Source organism: Mobula birostris, chromosome 2, assembly GCF_030028105.1.
Source record: "Mobula birostris isolate sMobBir1 chromosome 2, sMobBir1.hap1, whole genome shotgun sequence".
NCBI classification, from domain to species: domain Eukaryota; kingdom Metazoa; phylum Chordata; class Chondrichthyes; order Myliobatiformes; family Myliobatidae; genus Mobula; species Mobula birostris.
The window spans coordinates 135778282-135796617 of record NC_092371.1 but is presented as its reverse complement, the minus strand read 5'-3'; the positions used below and the strand labels follow the sequence as shown (position 1 = coordinate 135796617).

General features: G+C 51.4%; 2 protein-coding genes across 5 annotated transcripts in view; one reads left to right on the top strand and one right to left on the bottom strand.

The window, feature by feature from the left end:
* The first annotated feature begins 5997 nt into the window (after positions 1-5997).
* On the top strand, positions 5998-12814 carry mea1 (male-enhanced antigen 1). Its single transcript, XM_072248867.1, has 3 exons — positions 5998-6497; positions 9725-9818; positions 12128-12814. Exons 1-3 carry the CDS (start codon positions 6204-6206, stop codon positions 12280-12282), a joined length of 543 nt encoding a protein of 180 aa, XP_072104968.1. The 5' UTR covers positions 5998-6203; the 3' UTR covers positions 12283-12814.
* ppp2r5d (protein phosphatase 2, regulatory subunit B', delta) overlaps positions 12697-18336 on the bottom strand; it is a 137036-nt gene continuing 131396 nt past the window's right edge. For all 4 annotated transcript variants that reach the window (XM_072248846.1, XM_072248825.1, XM_072248841.1 and 1 more), the window contains one exon: positions 12697-17612. In XM_072248846.1, the coding sequence (XP_072104947.1) occupies positions 17475-17612 (138 nt within the window). In that variant the 3' untranslated portion in view covers positions 12697-17474. The remainder of the gene's footprint in view (positions 17613-18336) is intronic.

Genomic DNA, 18336 nt, shown 5'->3' with positions numbered 1-18336 from the left:
GGAGGGGAGGGGCGAGGGTAATGAGGGGGAGGGGAGGGGTGAGGGTAATGGTGGGAAGGGAGGGGTGAGGGTAATAATGGGTGTTCAGAGGGGGCGAGGGTAATGAGGGGGAGGGGGAGGGTAATAATGGGAGGGTGTTCAGAGGGGAAGAAGGGGAGGGTGGAGTGTCGAGGGGGAGGGTGTTCAGAGGGGCAAGGGTAATGAGGGGAGGGATATGTGTGGAGTGTTGTGGGGGAGGGTGAGGAAAGGGACAGAGGGGGAGGGTTATAGAAACACAATATACAGCACAATACAGGCCCTTCGGCCCACACTGCTGTGCCGAACATGTCCTTACCTTAGAATTACCTAGGGTTACCCACAGCCCTCTATTTTACTAGGCTCCATGTACTATCCAGGAGTCCCGTAAAAGACCCTATCATTTCCTCCTTCACCACTTTCGCCAGCAGCCCATTCCAAGCACTCACCACTCTCTATGTAAAAAGCTTACCCCTGACATCTCCTCTGTATCTACTTCCAAGCACCTTAAAATTATGCCCTCTCGTGTTAGCCATTTCAGCCCTGGGGAAATGCCTCTCATCATCTTATACACCTCTATCAAGTCACCTCTCAGCCGCCGTTGCTCCAAGGAAAAAAGGCCAAGTTTACAACCTATTCTCATAAAGCATGCTCCCCAATCCAGGCAACATCCTTGTAAGTCTCCTCTGCACCCTTTCTATGGTTTCCACATCCCTCCTGTCGTGAGGTGACCAGAATTGAGCACGGTACTCCAAGTGGGGTCTGACCAGGGTCCTACAAAACAGCAACATTACCTCTCGGCTCCTAAATTCAATCCCACGATTGATGAAGGCCAATACACCGTATGCCTTATTAACCACAGAGTCAACTTGCGCAGTTGATTTGAGTGTCTTATGGACTCGGACCACAAGATCCCTCTGATCCTCCACACTGCCAAGAGTCTTACCATTAATACTATATTATGCAATCATATTTGATCTACCAAAGTGAACCACCTCATACGTATCTGGGTTGAACTCCATCTGCCACTTCTCAGCCCAGTTTTGCATCCTATCAATATCCCACTGTAACCTCTGACAGCCCTCCACATTATCCACAACACCTCCAACCTTTGTGTCATCAGTAAATTTACTAACCCATCCCTTCCTCATTCAGGTCATTTATAAAAGTCACAAAAAGTAGGTCCCAGAACAGATCCCTGAGGCACACCACTGGTGACTGACCTCCATGCAGAATATGACTCGTCTACAACCACTCTTTGGTTATGTACATATAAAGAAAACTGAAACTACAATCTGGACCCTAATCTGACACACAGCTAATATCGCCTTCCAGTATCCGATCTGTGGCCTGAAGGCTCCAGTCACTCAGTAACATGTGAGCGTGAAGGGAAGTTCTGCTTCTCCTGTCTGGCCCCAACCTGAAGGTCATCCTGTTTCCACATTCTAGCAGCTCCGATAGTTCGGCAACAGTGGGCACTGGGGTCACTGCTCCTGAGAGGCAGCAGGAGGGCACGGAACCATGAGGAGTCCGTCAGCTCCCAAACACGTCGGTCTGTCCTCCCTCCTCTGTGGGAAAGTCACAACAAACTCCTCAGTCCACCGCAGAAACCGGCCTCCCTTCCATTGACTTCTGACTGCCTTGCCAACATTCTCTCTTCCCCCTTCCACTGGAAAGCCTGAAAGCACATACCACCAGGCTTCTATCCTGCCGTTACAAGAACACCCAGTGTTCCCTAATAAAACACGGTGAACACTTGACATCACAAGTAACCCTATTATGGCTTTGTAACAGACTGGCGATCAACCACGTGGGCTGTGAGTTCTGGAGCCTGCTGCTCCTTCACCTTGCTGGAACAATACCCAACAGTGCCTCCTCCAGGGGGAAGTATAAGGCAGAGAACCCCATGGATCTGATACATAGCAAAGGAGAACAGGGTCATGATAGGCTGCCGGCCAGTGTCTGCTACACAACTTCATGACAAGATATGCAATGGCAAGCATTTAAAGATCGCATGAATGAACTACAACAATTGTTCATCCCAGTTTGGCAAAAGAATAAATCAAGGAAGGTAGTGCACCCGTGGCTGACGAGAAATTAGGGATAGTATCAATTCCAAAGAAGAAGCATACAAATTAGCCAGAAAAAGTGGCTCACCTGAGGACTGGGAGAAATTCAGAGTCCAGCAGAGGAGGACAAAGGGCTTAATTAGGAAAGGGAAAAGAGGTTATGAGAGAAAACTGGCAGGGAACATAAAAACTGACTGTAAAAGCTTTTATAGATATGTGAAAAGAAAAAGATTGGTTAAGACAAATGTAGGTCCCCTACAGACAGAAATAGGTGAATTGATTATGGGGAGCAAGGACATGGCAGACCAACTGAATAATTACTTTGGTTCTGTCTTCACTAAGGAGGACATAAATAATCTTCCAGAAATAGTAGGGGACAGAGGGTCCAGTGAGATGGAGGAACTGAGGGAAATACATGTTAGTAAGGAAGTGGTGTTAGGTAAATTGAAGGGATTAAAGGCAGATAAATCCCCAGGGCCAGATGGTCTGCATCCCAGAGTGCTTAAGGAAGTAGCCCAAGAAATAGTGGATGCATTAGTGGTAATTTTTCAAAACTCTTTAGATTCTGGACTAGTTCCTGAGGATTGGAGGGTGGCTAATGTAACCCCACTTTTTAAAAAAGGAGGGAGAGAGAAACCAGGGAATTATAGACTGGTTAGCCTAACATCAGTGGTGGGGAAAATGCTGGAGTCAGTTATCAAAGATGTGATAACAGCACATTTGGAAAGCGGTGAAATCATCGGACAAAGTCAGCATGGATTTGTGCAAGGAAAATCATGTCTGACGAATCTCATAGAATTTTTTGAGGATGTAACTAGTAGAGTGGATAGGGGAGAACCAGTGGATGTGGTATATTTGGATTTTCAAAAGGCTTTTGACAAGGTCCCACACAGGGGATTAGTGTGCAAACTTAAAGCACACGGTATTGGGGGTAAGGTATTGATGTAGATAGAGAATTGGTTGGCAGACAGGAAGCAAAGAGTGGGAATAAATGGGACCTTTTCAGAATGGCAGGCAGTGACTAGTGGGGTACCGCAAGGCTCAGTGCTGGGACCCCAGTTGTTTACAATATATATTAATGACTTGGATGAGGGAATTAAATGCAGCATCTCCAAGTTTGCGGATGACACGAAGCTGGGCGGCAGTGTTAGCTGTGAGGAGGATGCTAAGAGGATGCAGGGTGACTTGAATAGGTTAGGTGAGTGGGCAAATTCATGGCAGATGCAATTTAATGTGGATAAATGTGAAGTTATCCACTTTGGTGGCAAAAACAGGAAAACAGATTATTATCTGAATGGTGGCCGATTAGGAAAAGGGGAGGTGCAACGAGACCTGGGTGTCATTATACACCAGTCATTGAAAGTGGGCATGCAGGTACAGCAGGCGGTGAAAAAGGCAAATGGTATGCTGGCATCTATAGCAAGAGGATTCGAGTACAGGAGCAGGGAGGTACTACTGCAGTTGTACAAGGCCTTGGTGAGACCACACCCGGAGTATTGTGTGCAGTTTTGGTCCCCTAATCTGAGGAAAGACATCCTTGCCATAGAGAGAGTGCAAAGAAGGTTCACCAGATTGATTCCTGGGATGGCAGGACTTTCATATGAAGAAAGACTGGATGAACCAGGCTTATACTCATTGGAATTTAGAAGATTGAGGGGGGATCTGATTGAAACGTATAAAATCCTAAAGGGATTGGACAGGCTAGATGCAGGAAGATTGTTCCCGATGTTGGGGAAGTCCAGAACGAGGGGTCACAGTTTGAGGATAAAGGGAAGCCTTTTAGGACCGAGGTTAGGAAAAACTTCTTCACACAGAGAGTGGTGAATCTGTGGAATTCTCTGCCACAGGAAACAGTTGAGGCCAGTTCATTGGCTATATTTAAGAGGGAGTTAGATATGGCCCCTGTGGCTAAAGGGATCAGGGGGTATGGGGGGAAGGCTGGTACAGGGTTCTGAGTTGGATGATCAGCCATGATCGTACTGAATGGCGATGCAGGCTCGAAGGGCCGAATGGCCTACTCCTGCACCTATTTTCTATGGTTCTATGTTTCTACGATGCCCAGCTGCATACTCCCACCTTCCACCAGGGGGCAGCACCAGCACCAGTAGGGACTAATTCCTCACCTTTTGGAGGGGGCGTTGCTTCAGATAAAGTTGGTCGAGTGGTAGGTGGCAGATGGTTGTTGTTGAGTGGTGGATCAAAAGCCTGGCTGGTAAATTATTAGTGTCACACATACAGTGAAAAGTTTGTTTTGCACTCTAAAGCATTTCATCACATCAGTACAGTGAGGAGGTAACAGTGAAAACAATAACAGGATGCAGAAGAAAGTGTTATAGCTCCTGAGTGCAGGCCGACAGTATTGTGCAGCGCCACAATGAGGCCGAGTCCTACTTTCAGGGGCCATTGCATGTTCTCATGTACAGTGGGATAGAAGGTGCATGTTTCAGGGCTTCGGTACCTTCTGTCCAATGTCCAGGGTGGGAAGTGGGAGGGGTCTTTGATTATGTTGGCTGTTTTACCGAGGCAGAGAGAAGTGTGGACGGGGAGGCTGGTTTTTACGATTTGCTGAGCCGTGTCTGCAACTCCCTACAATGACTGAGTGCTTGCTGTATTAAGCTCATATTGCCGTAGGCATCCAGGTAACAATCGGTGAGGGTCAAAGGAGACATCCCAACTTTCGTCAGCCTTTTGAAGAAGTAGAGGCACTGATGAGCTTCCTTGGCCTTGCGCTGACGTTGTTGGACCAGGATGGGGCCTCTTGACCTCGGCTTTGCTGAAGTAGACTGGAGCATGTGTACCCCCCAACTTCCCGAAGCCAATAACCAGCTCTTTTAGCATTGAGGGAAGGATTGTTGTCATGACACCACATCACTGACTGTTAATCTCCTTCCTACACTGCAACTCCCCAGTATTTGAGATACGGCCCACGTCAGAGCAGAAATCGGCCACACGGTCACGAGTGTAGAGGGACTCCAGTGTTGACAGTAATAGCGGTGGAGCTGTCGCTGCCTACCCTTGCTTGTAGCCTGTTAGTCATGAAGTTGGGAATCCAATTGTAAAGGGTGCTGTTGATTCCCAGATCTAGGAGTCCGGCAGCACCCAGATGAATGGAGTGATAGTCAATAATCAGCAGCTGTCTTTACTGTCCAGATGTGAGTGTCGGGTCAGTGAGATGGCGTCTGCCGTAGACCTGTTTTGGTGGTATGGGTGAATAGCAGTGGGTTAAGGTTGTCTGGAAGGTGGGGGGCTGGAGTCAGTGTGTGCCATGACCAGACTCTCGAAGCACTTCATGATGGTGGAAGTCGGAGCCACTGGCCAGTAGTCTTTAAGACATGTTACCTTTTTTTCTTTGGTATCAGGATGATAGGGCAGTTGGAAACCTCAGGTTAAAGCTGGGAGCGGTTAAAAGTGTCAGCAAATATCCCCACCAATTGATGTAAGGACACAGCCAGGGACCAGGTCCTGTGAAGACCTGTCCTGTGCCCAACATATTGATGCAATTACAAAGAAAGTGTGATAGTGGCTGTAGGGTGGAGTAGGAGTTTGAGGAGACGGTTTGTCACTAAAAACGCTCGCAAGTTTCTACAGATATGCTGTGCAAAGGATTCTAATTGGTTGTATCACTGTCTGGTATGGAGGGGCCACTGCACAGGATCGGAAAAAAATTTGAAACGGAACTGGTTCTGAGCTCTGTCCTGGAAACAGGTTATCAAAAGAACACAAAGGAAATGTTTCCTAAGCAACAAACAATTTGTTGAAGTAACTGCACAGTTTCAGCAGAGTCTGTCGGAATTGTTGACCTTTCAGGTCTATCCCTGCATCAGCACTGATAGGGGTTCCAACCCAAAATATCCACAATCCCTTTCCTTTCCACAGATGCGACTCGACTTGCTGCGTTTCTCCGGCAGATTTATTTGATGCTCTGTTCCGCGGGCCTCTGAGATGTCTCCAGGGTGGGCAGTGGCAGCAACTCCTCGCACCGTCCGCCAGGTGGCAGCACCGAGAGACGCCTGCCGCTCCCTACCACCAGAGGGCAGCAGGGGCCGGTGCACCAACTTGTTGCCACCGTATTCTCGCTAACCGGTTGTTGTCGAACAGTTATCCGGAAGTGCGTTATTGATGACGTACAAAGAGGCTTGCGGCCTGTGGATGGAATTTGAAGCCCGGATTATGAGCCCGGAACGAGTGTTACCCGAGCCCGAGGCCGAGGCCGAGGGGCAGGGCCACGGTAGCGGGTTGGGTCCGGCGGCGTGGAGCAGTGAGGAAGAGGAGGAGGACGAGGAGGAGGAGCTGGCAGGGTCTGTTCCTGAGGAAGAGCCCGGTCCCGTCGCCGGTTACCGGTACCTGCCCCTGGAGCAGGAACCCGGGGTCGCTCTCGGACATTCCGAGCCCGACATCGGGGAGCGGCTGCAGGTGGGCCTGAGTCCGGAGGGAGAGGTTGGGGGGAGAGTCGGGCCGGGGTTGGGGGGGGGTCGGGCCGGAGTTGGGGGGGGGGAGAGTCGGGCCGGGGTTGGGGGGGGGTCGGGCCGGAGTTGGGGGGGGGGAGAGTCGGGCCGGGGTTGGGGGGAGAGTCGGGCCGGGGTTGGGGGGGGAGAGAGTCGGGCCGGGGTTGGGGGGGGGGAGAGTCGGGCCGGGGTTGGGGGGGGGGAGAGTCGGGCCGGAGTTGGGGGGGGGTCGGGCCGGGGTTGGGGGGGGGTCGGGCCGGAGTTGGGGGGGGGTCGGGCCGGAGTTGGGGGGGGGTCGGGCCGGGGTTGGGGGGGGGTCGGGCCGGAGTTGGGGGGGGGGAGAGTCGGGCCGGGGTTGGGGGGAGAGTCGGGCCGGGGTTGGGGGGGGGGGAGAGTCGGGCCGGGGTTGGGGGGGGGGGAGAGTCGGGCCGGGGTTGGGGGGGGGGAGAGTCGGGCCGGAGTTGGGGGGGGGGAGAGTCGGGCCGGGGTTGGGGGGGGGTCGGGCCGGAGTTGGGGGGGGGGAGAGTCGGGCCGGGGTTGGGGGGAGAGTCGGGCCGGGGTTGGGGGGGGGGAGAGTCGGGCCGGGGTTGGGGGGAGAGTCGGGCCGGGGTTGGGGGGGGGGAGAGTCGGGCCGGGGTTGGGGGGGGGGAGAGTCGGGCCGGGGTTGGGGGGGGGGAGAGTCGGGCCGGGGTTGGGGGGGGGGAGAGTCGGGCCGGGGTTGGGGGGGGGTCGGGCCGGGGTTGGGGGGGGGGAGAGTCGGGCCGGGGTTGGGGGGGGGGGAGAGTCGGGCCGGGGTTGGGGGGGGGAGAGTCGGGCCGGGGTTGGGGGGGGGAGAGTCGGGCCGGGGTTGGGGGGGGGGAGAGTCGGGCCGGAGTTGGGGGGGGGGAGAGTCGGGCCGGGGTTGGGGGGGGGGTCGGGCCGGAGTTGGGGGGGGGGAGAGTCGGGCCGGGGTTGGGGGGAGAGTCGGGCCGGGGTTGGGGGGGGGGAGAGTCGGGCCGGGGTTGGGGGGGGGTCGGGCCGGAGTTGGGGGGGGGGAGAGTCGGGCCGGGGTTGGGGGGAGAGTCGGGCCGGGGTTGGGGGGGGGGAGAGTCGGGCCGGGGGTTGGGGGGGGGGGTCGGGCCGGGGTTGGGGGGGGGGGAGAGTCGGGCCGGGGTTGGGGGGGGGGAGAGTCGGGCCGGGGTTGGGGGGGGGGAGAGTCGGGCCGGGGTTGGGGGGGGGGAGAGTCGGGCCGGGGTTGGGGGGGGGGGAGAGTCGGGCCGGGGTTGGGGGGGGGGAGAGTCGGGCCGGGGTTGGGGGGGGGGAGAGTCGGGCCGGGGTTGGGGGGGGGGAGAGTCGGGCCGGGGTTGGGGGGGGGGAGAGTCGGGCCGGGGTTGGGGGGGGGGAGAGTCGGGCCGGGGTTGGGGGGGGGGGTCGGGCCGGGGTTGGGGGGGGGGAGAGTCGGGCCGGGGTTGGGGGGGGGGAGAGTCGGGCCGGGGTTGGGGGGGGGGAGAGTCGGGCCGGGGTTGGGGGGGGGGAGAGTCGGGCCGGGGTTGGGGGGGGGGAGAGTCGGGCCGGGGTTGGGGGGGGGGAGAGTCGGGCCGGGGTTGGGGGGGGGGAGAGTCGGGCCGGGGTTGGGGGGGGAGCGGGCCGGGGTTGGGGGGGGGGGAGAGTCGGGCCGGGGTTGGGGGGGGAGAGTCGGGCCGGGGTTGGGGGGGGGGAGAGTCGGGCCGGGGTTGGGGGGGGGTCGGGCCGGGGTTGGGGGGGGGTCGAGTCGGGCCGGGGTTGGGGGGGGAGCGGGCCGGGGTTGGGGGGGGGGAGAGTCGGGCCGGGGTTGGGGGGGGGGAGAGTCGGGCCGGGGTTGGGGGGGGGGGGTCGGGCCGGGGTTGGGGGGGGGGGGAGAGTCGGGCCGGGGTTGGGGGGGGTCGGGCCGGGGTTGGGGGGGGGGAGAGTCGGGCCGGGGTTGGGGGGGGGGAGAGTCGGGCCGGGGTTGGGGGGGGAGAGTCGGGCCGGGGTTGGGGGGGGGGGTCGGGCCGGGGTTTTGGGGGGGGTCGGGCCGGGGTTTTGGGGGGAGGGTCGGGCCAGTGTTTTGGGGGGAGCGGGGAGAGTGGGGTTGGGGGGGGGAGCGGGGGAGAGTTGGGCCGGGGTTGGGGGGGGGAGAGTCGGGCCGGTGTTTTGGGGGGAGCGGGGAGAGTGGGGTTGGGGGGGAGGGTCGGGCCGGAGTTGGGGGGCAGCGGGGAGAGTCGGGCCAGGGTTTTGGGGGGAGCGGGGAGAGTTGGGCTGGGGTTGGGTGGGGGGGAGAGTTGGGCCGGGGTTGGGGGGGAGAGTCGGGCCGGTGTTTTGGGGGGAGCGGGGAGAGTGGGGTTGGGGGGGGGAGGGTCGGGCTGGAGTTGGGGGGCAGCGGGGAGGGCCGGGCTGGGGTTGGGGGGAGTGGGGAGAGTCGGGCCAGGGTTTTGGGGGGAGCGGGGAGAGTTGGGCTGGGGTTGGGTGGGGGGGAGAGTTGGGCCGAGGTTGGGTGGGGGGGGAGAGTCGGGCCGGGTTTGCGGGGGAGAGAGAGATGGTCTGGGGTTGGCGGAGTGGGGAGAGTCGGGCCGGGGTTGGGGGAGTGACTGCCGAGATGCAGGGAGAAGGGGTTGAGGTCGGCAGGAGGGCATCTTGGGTCCCAGGGCCCATGAACTGAACTGTTTGGAACCAGACGTAGAAAGGCTGCCAGACAGCATGAATACGGGGAAGATTCTGGGAAAGAAGCAGGTCCTGGGTCAGGGTCAGGGTCAGGGTCCGGCTCCCCCGTGTGTCTGAACCTGAGCGTCTGCAGGAACTGTCCAGTAGTCTCAGTGAAAATTGATGGGGGAGTCTGGACTCTGGTGAACAAAGGTGGTGGGGGAGGCGGGCTCTCTTCAAATCGGGAGAAGTTCTGATAGACCTGAGTGTTTGCAGTTGGGAGTGAAGGTGGCCCTTCGTTGAGAGATAGCAAGACATCAATAAGGAATTCAGCCAAAATTTAATTTTTTAGCGGTTGGTGAGAATGTGTAACCCATCGCTACTGGAAATAGTGTAGTTGTATTTAAGGTTAGGCTGCGCTCAACGCGAGGAAGGAGGGAAGCAGGGAACGGCTCGAGTACAATGTCAGTGGTTAGTGTGAATGAGAGCTGAACAGAGTTTCCCAGGTTCTGGTCCCCGTGAGATCACAGTTACTGACTTTGTTCATGGTGTTTGCAGGAATTGCGTCTTTACTTGCCTGAGGCACCAGTTGACAGCGAGGAGGACGAGCCTACAGAACATGGCAGTCAGCAGTCTATTCCCATGGACCCAGGTAAGGAGAAGGCAGGGCCCCATAATTGTGAATCTCTCCACTAAATTAACTGAGAAGAAATGGGAGTTGGGAGCAGCTAGTCAAGAGGGAGAGTTTTGGATGGGTTGGAGAAGGGACCATGTAGTAATGAGGATGAAGGCTGGTAAAAATAGACTCAAGTAATTGAAAAAATTACTAATTTTGTGAGGAAGAATCAGTAAAGGCAGTGTAAATTAACAGGGAGAGGACTGGGTTCTGAAAGAGGCACGGGAGCAGAGACATCAACACGTAACTGAGTTTGCAAGACAGCTTGACGAAATGGATTGAAAGCAGATTTCCTTGGGCGGTAACAACGGGCAGTCAGCAGAGGAGTCATGAAGCCAGAGAGAGCTGTATCGGCTACAACTTGAACCTTCTCCTGGGTTCTCAGCATCAGGAATGCTGAGTAGGTTTTGTTGGAGAACAGATTTACAGAAATGATTTCAGAGATTTGGGGGGGGGGGGGGGCCTGAACTAATGTGAACCAAATGGAGAAACAGGACGTGCTGGGATTGTGGGAATATGACATTTATAAAGAAGTTTTCAGTCCCAGAGGGTTCATGAACTACTTGGATGTAGTAAGAAGAGAATTAGCGTAAAAACTAAAAGTAATGTTAGCAACATTTGTGAGGTACAAGTTTGATGGTTAGTGGGGTGTTCAGAAGGCCTCTGGTCAAGGAAAGTGTGAAGTAAATTCATTATCAAAGTATACATGTGTGATCATACAGAACCCTGAGATTTGTTTTCTCATGGGTGTACTCAGTAAACACAACAGAATCAGCATGGACTTGAGGACTGAGGAAATCACATTGACTGCAGGTACAAACCACTGCTTCACTTGGAAAGGGTGCTTGGGTGGTAGGAACAGAAAAGGTGAAAGGTGGGTTTGCTACATCTGCGGTTGATGAGGGAAAGGAGTGTTGATGGAGAAAGAGGAGGCCGGTTGCAGAGGGAGGATTCCCTTCTGGATACTTTTAAGGATATTAAAAATGGATAATGTGTGTGTTTGGGTGGGGAAACCCTATGCCCGTTCTAGGTGGGACAGGATGTCCTTAAATTTCAAGACATGGCGACAACTCTGTCAGTTGTGGTGGAGGGGAAGCTATGCTAAGGTGAAGTAAAAGTAATGTCATACTGTTCTGGAATATTCATCATACTGGGAGAATGGGATGGACTCCCACAGGAAACATCATGAGATGTAGTCAAGATAACTGCAAGTCTGTGGGCTAGTCGTGAATATCACCTGTACCACAAAGGGGAGTCAGATGTCAGTGAATGTTTTACTTGTAGTGGGGAATCCATTACCACAGGGAGTAGGTTTGAAAGAAAACCTGAGGGGCAAATTTTTGTCACCTAGAGTGAGCTGCTTGAGATAGTGGTAGAGGTGGTACAGTTATGAAATTTAAAAGGTGTCTGGACAGGAACACTAATGGGCGATGTTTAGAGCGATGTGGCCAAATGCAGACGGGTGGGACTAGTTCAGATAGTTGTGCTGAAGGAAGGGCATGATTCTGTGCTGTGGAACACTGGCTCTCAGACTGACCATTTGGAAGTGAGAACACAATAGAAATTGGCAGCAAACATTCAAGCTTTGGAAACAGCATTAATTCAGTCATTGGTGTCTGTGAAAAGAAGTGGGTTGGGGAGCTCACTGAGAACTGTTCTGAACATACTTTGGAACCACGAGTAGGACAACACACGTGTTTTCTACCTACACATTGTATGACAGCAGATAAGTAGAGGAGTGGGGATGTCAGGGTGAGCCTGTATGGGCACTGATCTGGTCAGGTGAAGGAGCTTGGTACTGGGGCTGGTCTTCAAGGCCCATTTCATATTTTGACTCTTTCCTTCTGCCTGTTACTGTGGCGGTTTCTTCATCCCAACTGTCTTATTATCGCCAAGAATGTCCAATCCCTCTACACGTCCATAGTGGGATGGTTAGGTAGAAAGTACATTAGAGTCACTGAGTTGTACAGCGCAAATAGCTTCTTTAGTGCTGTGGGTCCATGCTGGCCGGCATGTCCCATTTGTTAGCTTTTGGCCTGCGAGTTAAATCTCTTCAATCTATTGTAATACTGTAAATGCCTGCCCTTATGTCTGTAATCATTCAAACTATCATCACAATCTACCCTGGAGAATACACCTCACAATATTACATAATTATTTAGCTGTTGCTTTCTGAAATGTGGCCAATTGTGAAGGCATACACTCTCTTGCAAAGTCCAGGATTCTTGAGGCTTGCAGAGATACCATTTCTTCCTCTAGTTTATAATTCCCTTTCTCTCTTCTAGAACATGTGGAGTTGGTGAAGAGGACCATGGCTGCAATCAAATTTCCCAGCTTAGGCGTTCCAGCTTGGGCCCAGGAAATCTCAGATGAGCAGTGGCAGTCTGTTGTCCGACAAACAATAGAGAACAGGCGGTCAGTGGTGGCAGCCAAAGAGTAACCCATGCCCATCCCTACATCACAACTGTGAAAGGGAAATGGACCGTGCTGAGGGAAGTCAGGGCAGTACCAGCCTAGGGGCTGGTTGCAATGTTTTCTGGCCTTTGAGACCCAAGGAGTTCTGTGAAGCTATATGGCTGAATTTACTCCCAGGGAGTTCTGAGGTGCAGAAACTGCCTCAGGCCCCACCCTTTCAAGGATATTTAATCCAATTTCATCAGCCCTCTGCCATTAAGTTCATGGAGGAGGGTTTAGTGGCACCAGTGCATCATGTTCATTTTCTTTGGAGCAAGGTCTGCATTTCTGTTGTGGAGACACCGCCAACAATTAGCAAGAACACGGCCAAGGGCGCGCGATGAGGGATTCACACTCACTCAGTGCATGCTCCTTGCATGGTTAAAGAACAGCCACAAACTTCTTTAAGAGACCCAGTTTATTTTTGTTCTGTACATAGATGAACATCTGTACAAAATGACATTTCGATACTATGTAATGCTCTACCTAAAATAAAGTACAACATATGTACAAATTAACTGTAAGCAGCTTAATAGTGTCAGTGAGAAAGTTAAAGCCATTTCATTTTGGGTAGCTCCCTGAGAGCATCCCAGTAAGTTTACATGAAATGTATTTACAGTTAGCTCCCTGCATTTAACCATGAAGTGCTTATACTGTGATTGACCCAGACCTTTTCATGCCATGGGCCATTGCAACCCAAGCCAGCACTATCCCCAGACTGCTCTTCTTGGCTGAGAGTAATACTGCAGGCCCCCAGTAATTCCCAGTGCTGGAATTGGCAGGCTACCAGTAAACACCAACTTACAACTGCTAGACTTGTTTAGAACAGTACTTTTACAACATTTAAAAGTCAGAGTATTTTTTTCATTTACAAAGCTCTCTGGATCAGCAATGAATGATTAATAGATTTATCACTGGGAGATACTGATACAGAAGTCCATGTGAGAAAGAATGGTAGAGTCGTACATTAACCCTCATGTTGCTGCCTGCGCTGGTATCCCAATCATCAACAAAAGCAGGGGCAGCAAACAGACACTACTACATCTTGCTTCTATTCCTCACTGTCCAAGCAATGGATAACCCAGCCCGCACCAGCAAAATTGTTTACTGGTTAGTAGTATCACTGTGCAATTCATTTACAGTTTGGAGCTTCAGTGGAACAATAGTGAGGAAAAAGACCACTTTCAGCTCTTTGAAGTGTTGACTGCTGTTTATTCTAAACCCACCACCACTATTTCAGTAGCTAACCCTTGTCTCAGTGATAATATACACTTCCTTAATAAGTAGGCCGACATATAATTCATTGGCATTTACCAATGCTGTTGTTGAAATGGCTATTGGGAATGTGGAAATCTGAAATAAAAACAGTCAATGCCGCAAGCATTCTGCAGTCAACTCTTCCCGACTTGAATGCGGGAAACAGCTTTACTCTTTAGAATCCTCCACATCAGAAAGTTTAGTCAAGACCAGCTCTGCTATCTGTACCCGGCAGGGAGGCTGTGCAACCATTCTTCAGATGGTAATCAAGGTCAGCAAATCCAGGAATTGCTCCCATACATTTCAACACTAACTGATTAATGGCACTGGTCCTGATAGAATTTACAACATTAATCAAAGTCTCTGAGTGGGCAGAACAGCAAATTCCTATGTTCAATGCAATTCCAAAGAAAGCCGGTCCTACTGCTGCACAGAAGTTAGTAAACAGCGTGAAAAAGGCAAAACTGGAATTTTCCCCTACCATACGGAAAGGAGCGCGCGGCACTGCAGACTCAACTTGAAATGGTGTCAGGAAAATCTTACACAGACCAACAGTGGTCAACATCTGGAACCAGTTCTTGACTAAAGCAGACCCCAGAATGATAAAAAAACTATATTGGTTGCAGCAAGCTGAAACAGTTTACAAACTGATGTACAGGGAGAAGCACCTCAGTGAAATTGCTGCAGTATGGTGGCAGTGAGGAAGATTAGAATTTATTCTGTTAACCACAAATGTCTGGAGCAAACTTCCATACTACCATACACTCCTCACTGCCATAACACAAAATGGAAGCAAACTCCACCCACATTAAGGAATTAAAACATAAGCAAAAATCAGATGCCAGTGCTCAAGACACATTATTACAGTAAAAAATGAACCCCTAAATTAAGCTAGGGACATTGGTACTTAAAAAACCCGGACTGGGCAGATATCACAAATAATTGTATTTGCAAAAATGGCAGTGGCCAGAACTGCCAGCTCCCAGTTGTACCACTATCGAGCAGAATGTCCCAACTTAGCTTGCACTGTCCCAGGTTCCATGCATCCAATTTAGGAATGATCAAAAAGTCATACATCAGAGTAGGAGGGCTGTATTGGGAGTTATGAAGAGACTGGAGGAGATGACAGCTTTATTTGTCTCCTAACTATTACAACATACAGTACAGATGGACAACATTGAACAAAAGGTGGCTGGACAAGACTAGACCTTTATTTTACATTATGAGTCAGAGTCAATTGAATTAACTGACAATCAGTCTTAGGATTTGAAATATATTGCTTCAATTCCTAGTGAACTTAAACTCTGGGTGAGGCAAGCATCATAATATGGGGTGGGACTGACCCCTTGCAGCTGTGGCAGCTTCCCCTGCGTAACTGGACTTGGAAGCTGAGGCACCTTGTGCCAGGTTCATACAGAGGTGGGTATACGAACAGTCCGAGTTCAGCCTAATCATAAAACAATTCCAATTAAAACAAGATTCTTCAATTTATACATCTCTAATTGAGCTCTGGTGATCCTGAGACACTGACTTTCCCAGGGTCACGACTCCCATCCCCTGGGTCAGTAACTACCCCACCCCTCTCTACCTCCCTTAATACCTACACTTGTCCACCCAATCCACAATCTGCTCACCTCCTCATGGCAGTGAAACAAAGTAGGAATGCAGGATAAAACACTGAACTCTGAGCCTGGGTCATCCAAGTGGGCAGCTGAGGCTGGACATATCATCCAACAATAAGTACTGCAGAACATCCCCTGTACCATATCTGCCTCTCCACTCCATGATTAATGAACAAGCTCACCAAAACACCAGCCTCAACCACGCTCTAGTCTGTGTAGGCCTGGAACCCACATCTAGGTGACTTAGTTGCTTCAAGGATTTTGTATCACTGGGGAGCAGAGCAAAGTCCTCAAGTGGATACTGGGGTCAGCATGAATACATTTTTGGCAAAACAAGGATTTCAGTTTGGATTTTAATAAACATTCTGTACACTGAATGAAGAAACAGGTGAGAAACTGCCAAGGTCAGGGTTAGAGTCCATACACTTGGTAGCTGCCAACCCAACACCAAAAAGGTGAGTATTTGTTTTGCTAAAGCGAATTACTGTGAAACTATCACTACTTGTGATACAGGCTTGTCCAGGGCACGGATGAGAAAAATACCTTGTTTTTGTTGACCTGGCAAAAAATGCAAAAAAATGTGAAGACAAACTGCTACCACCCACCAGTTCGTCACTGTCTGTGGAACTCTGGACTTAGTGAGTAGAAGTGCAAAGGAAAATAAATTACGGATATCCATCCTTGGGCAAGGGATCTGTAGAGGACTCCAAATCCCCTCTGGCCACAACCTCTCCAAAAATAAACCACAACTCCATTCAGTTTTAGCAGCTGAAGCATACACTCCACTTTTATTGGCTACACATATAAACAGTATTTAGAAAACACCTTCCTAAATACTATTGTGGATGAAGTCAACTGCCCTTCTCACTCTTTGTAAAGTACCTGGATTTTCAAAGTTGAACGAGCTTGGGATCTCAGCACAGACCATGTCTTCTCTGCTTCATATGGGGGCTTATAGGTACTTAATGAAATGGTCTTTTCACTTAATACTTTACATGAATCTGTTAAAAGAAATGGTAATACCAAAGCCGTTTTTGTTTGGTTATAGGATAGGCAGTGCACTATAGCTCCACAGAAACTTGGCCTTCAATGTAATGCTACATGATCGACAAAATCAGGACCAGTCATTAAAATGTGACATTTAACCCCCTCCTCCCCATGCTATTCACTCTTGTTAGGGGCCAGTCTGATCTCGTGACAGTACCGTACTGCAGGAAGGAAGTTTCTGTCCTATACGAGCTATTTCATATATCCATCATTCATAGAATGTCACACAGTTGTGATTCCACAAAGGTTCAAAACACACACAACAGGGAAAGCCACAAATGACAGGAAAATGGACCCAAATTCAGGGGTCAAAAAATGTCGATTTTACAAGTGAAACCACTCACCATTCAGAGAGGCTAATGCCAGATTAGCTGCACCACCTGATGGTGGGGAAGGGATGCAAAATGACTAAACTGAAAGTCACTTTTATGCCTGGTAGGCATACATCAGCTGGGCTGAGATCAGATAGAAAACCATCAGCTTCAGATCTCTCAGGTACTCAGAGGTGAGTCGGGGCTGGTGGGGGCGGAGATAGAAAGACAGGAAATTGCCCGCTTACTGTTCCAGAAAGTGCAGTGTTTGGCAGGGACGGAGTGACACGTACAATGGCTAAGTAACTCAAACTCACACCCAGTGCCTAGAGGAAACCAAAGCAGAGATTCCAAGAGTGCCCGGCCCTGCCAGGCACTCAGTACCCACTGTACAAATCTAGGCTCATACGTCACAGTGATTTTAATTGCCACGATAACAGCTCCCCTCTTCAAGGGTGAACTGGCTACTGAGATCACAATAAAGCTCAGAGGTGACCAGCTGACTGGTCCATGAACAGAAAGACCACAGTCACTTGGGACAGTGCAGGCTGGACAATGGTCAGAGCCATTTGACAGTGGACAATGCAGGCCCAAGACTGGACAAGTTGATGCTCTCTCTCAGTAACATGCAGTGGCTGTGTTCCACTGTCTTCAGGTACTTGGAGTCTGCAGTCAGCCACAGCTTTCTGAGAACACCACAGAAACCCAACTCTCTTCCAGGGCAAACAAAAACTGTTAAAGGTAGATACTGGGAGAGCTGTCTAAGACCAGGCAAGAAACAGCAGCAAAGGGGGATAAACATAAAAGTTGGTTACAAAAGGGAAGGACACAGCTTTACATAAACACTGATCAACAGTTCATTCTATGCTTTACACGACAGACGGTGTCTGCTCATATCCTGGTGCCAGGGGATTGTTACGGGGGTGTGCAGTTGCTGCACGTCAGAGAGCCTCCTGGTTTGAGCTGAGGAACTCTTCTGGCCGCTTGTGTGCTTCCAGGGCCTTTATAGTGTACACATCCTGGGGCAGGTCTGACTTCCGGCGTAGCAGGGTCTTCTCCTTCTTCATGTCCTTCTTCACCTGTAAGAGTTTCATGGCATCAAATGGGAGCCAGCCATCATTCCCAAACTTAAACAACTCAACTCAACTCCCCATATCTGCTCACCACCGTTTACAACTCCTCACCAACCCCACATTTCTCATGACTTTCCACCTCCCCCCAAAACTGCCACAATCCTATACACCTGGCATCTCCCAACCACCTCCAACACCTCTCTTATATATCAGGAGCTACCTATTCACTCAATCACTCCTCCCAAACCTTGACCCCAGTCCTGTACTTAAGATGGAACAGTTTTATCCCCGTCTGGACTCACCCTCTGCAAAGGGTGAACAGGGACAGTGTACATACAGTGTAAATGGGGATTAGGGCACACTATAAATTACCATTCAGTGCTCTAACCCCACAGCTTTGAAGAGGGACCTAATAAACACCACCCTCAGAGTGGCCCAACGTTCTGGGGCCACACTGCAGCCAGCAATCAACGGTGATGGATAATTACACAGCTAAAGGGAGAAGGTGGCTGTGAGAACCTCCCTCAGACAGCAGATCCAAGCACTTCAGTGCCGAAGTCCTCCTGTCCTGAAACCTCTCAGATGTTGCCTGATCTGCTGAATACTTCCAGTAACATCTGGTTTTGCCAAAGTCAAAGGTGAAAAATTTGCAACCTCTGAGAACTGAGTGGACCTCTGCTTCACACTGAGCTCTCAGGCCTCAAAAGCCAGAACTGAGTTGATTTGATTC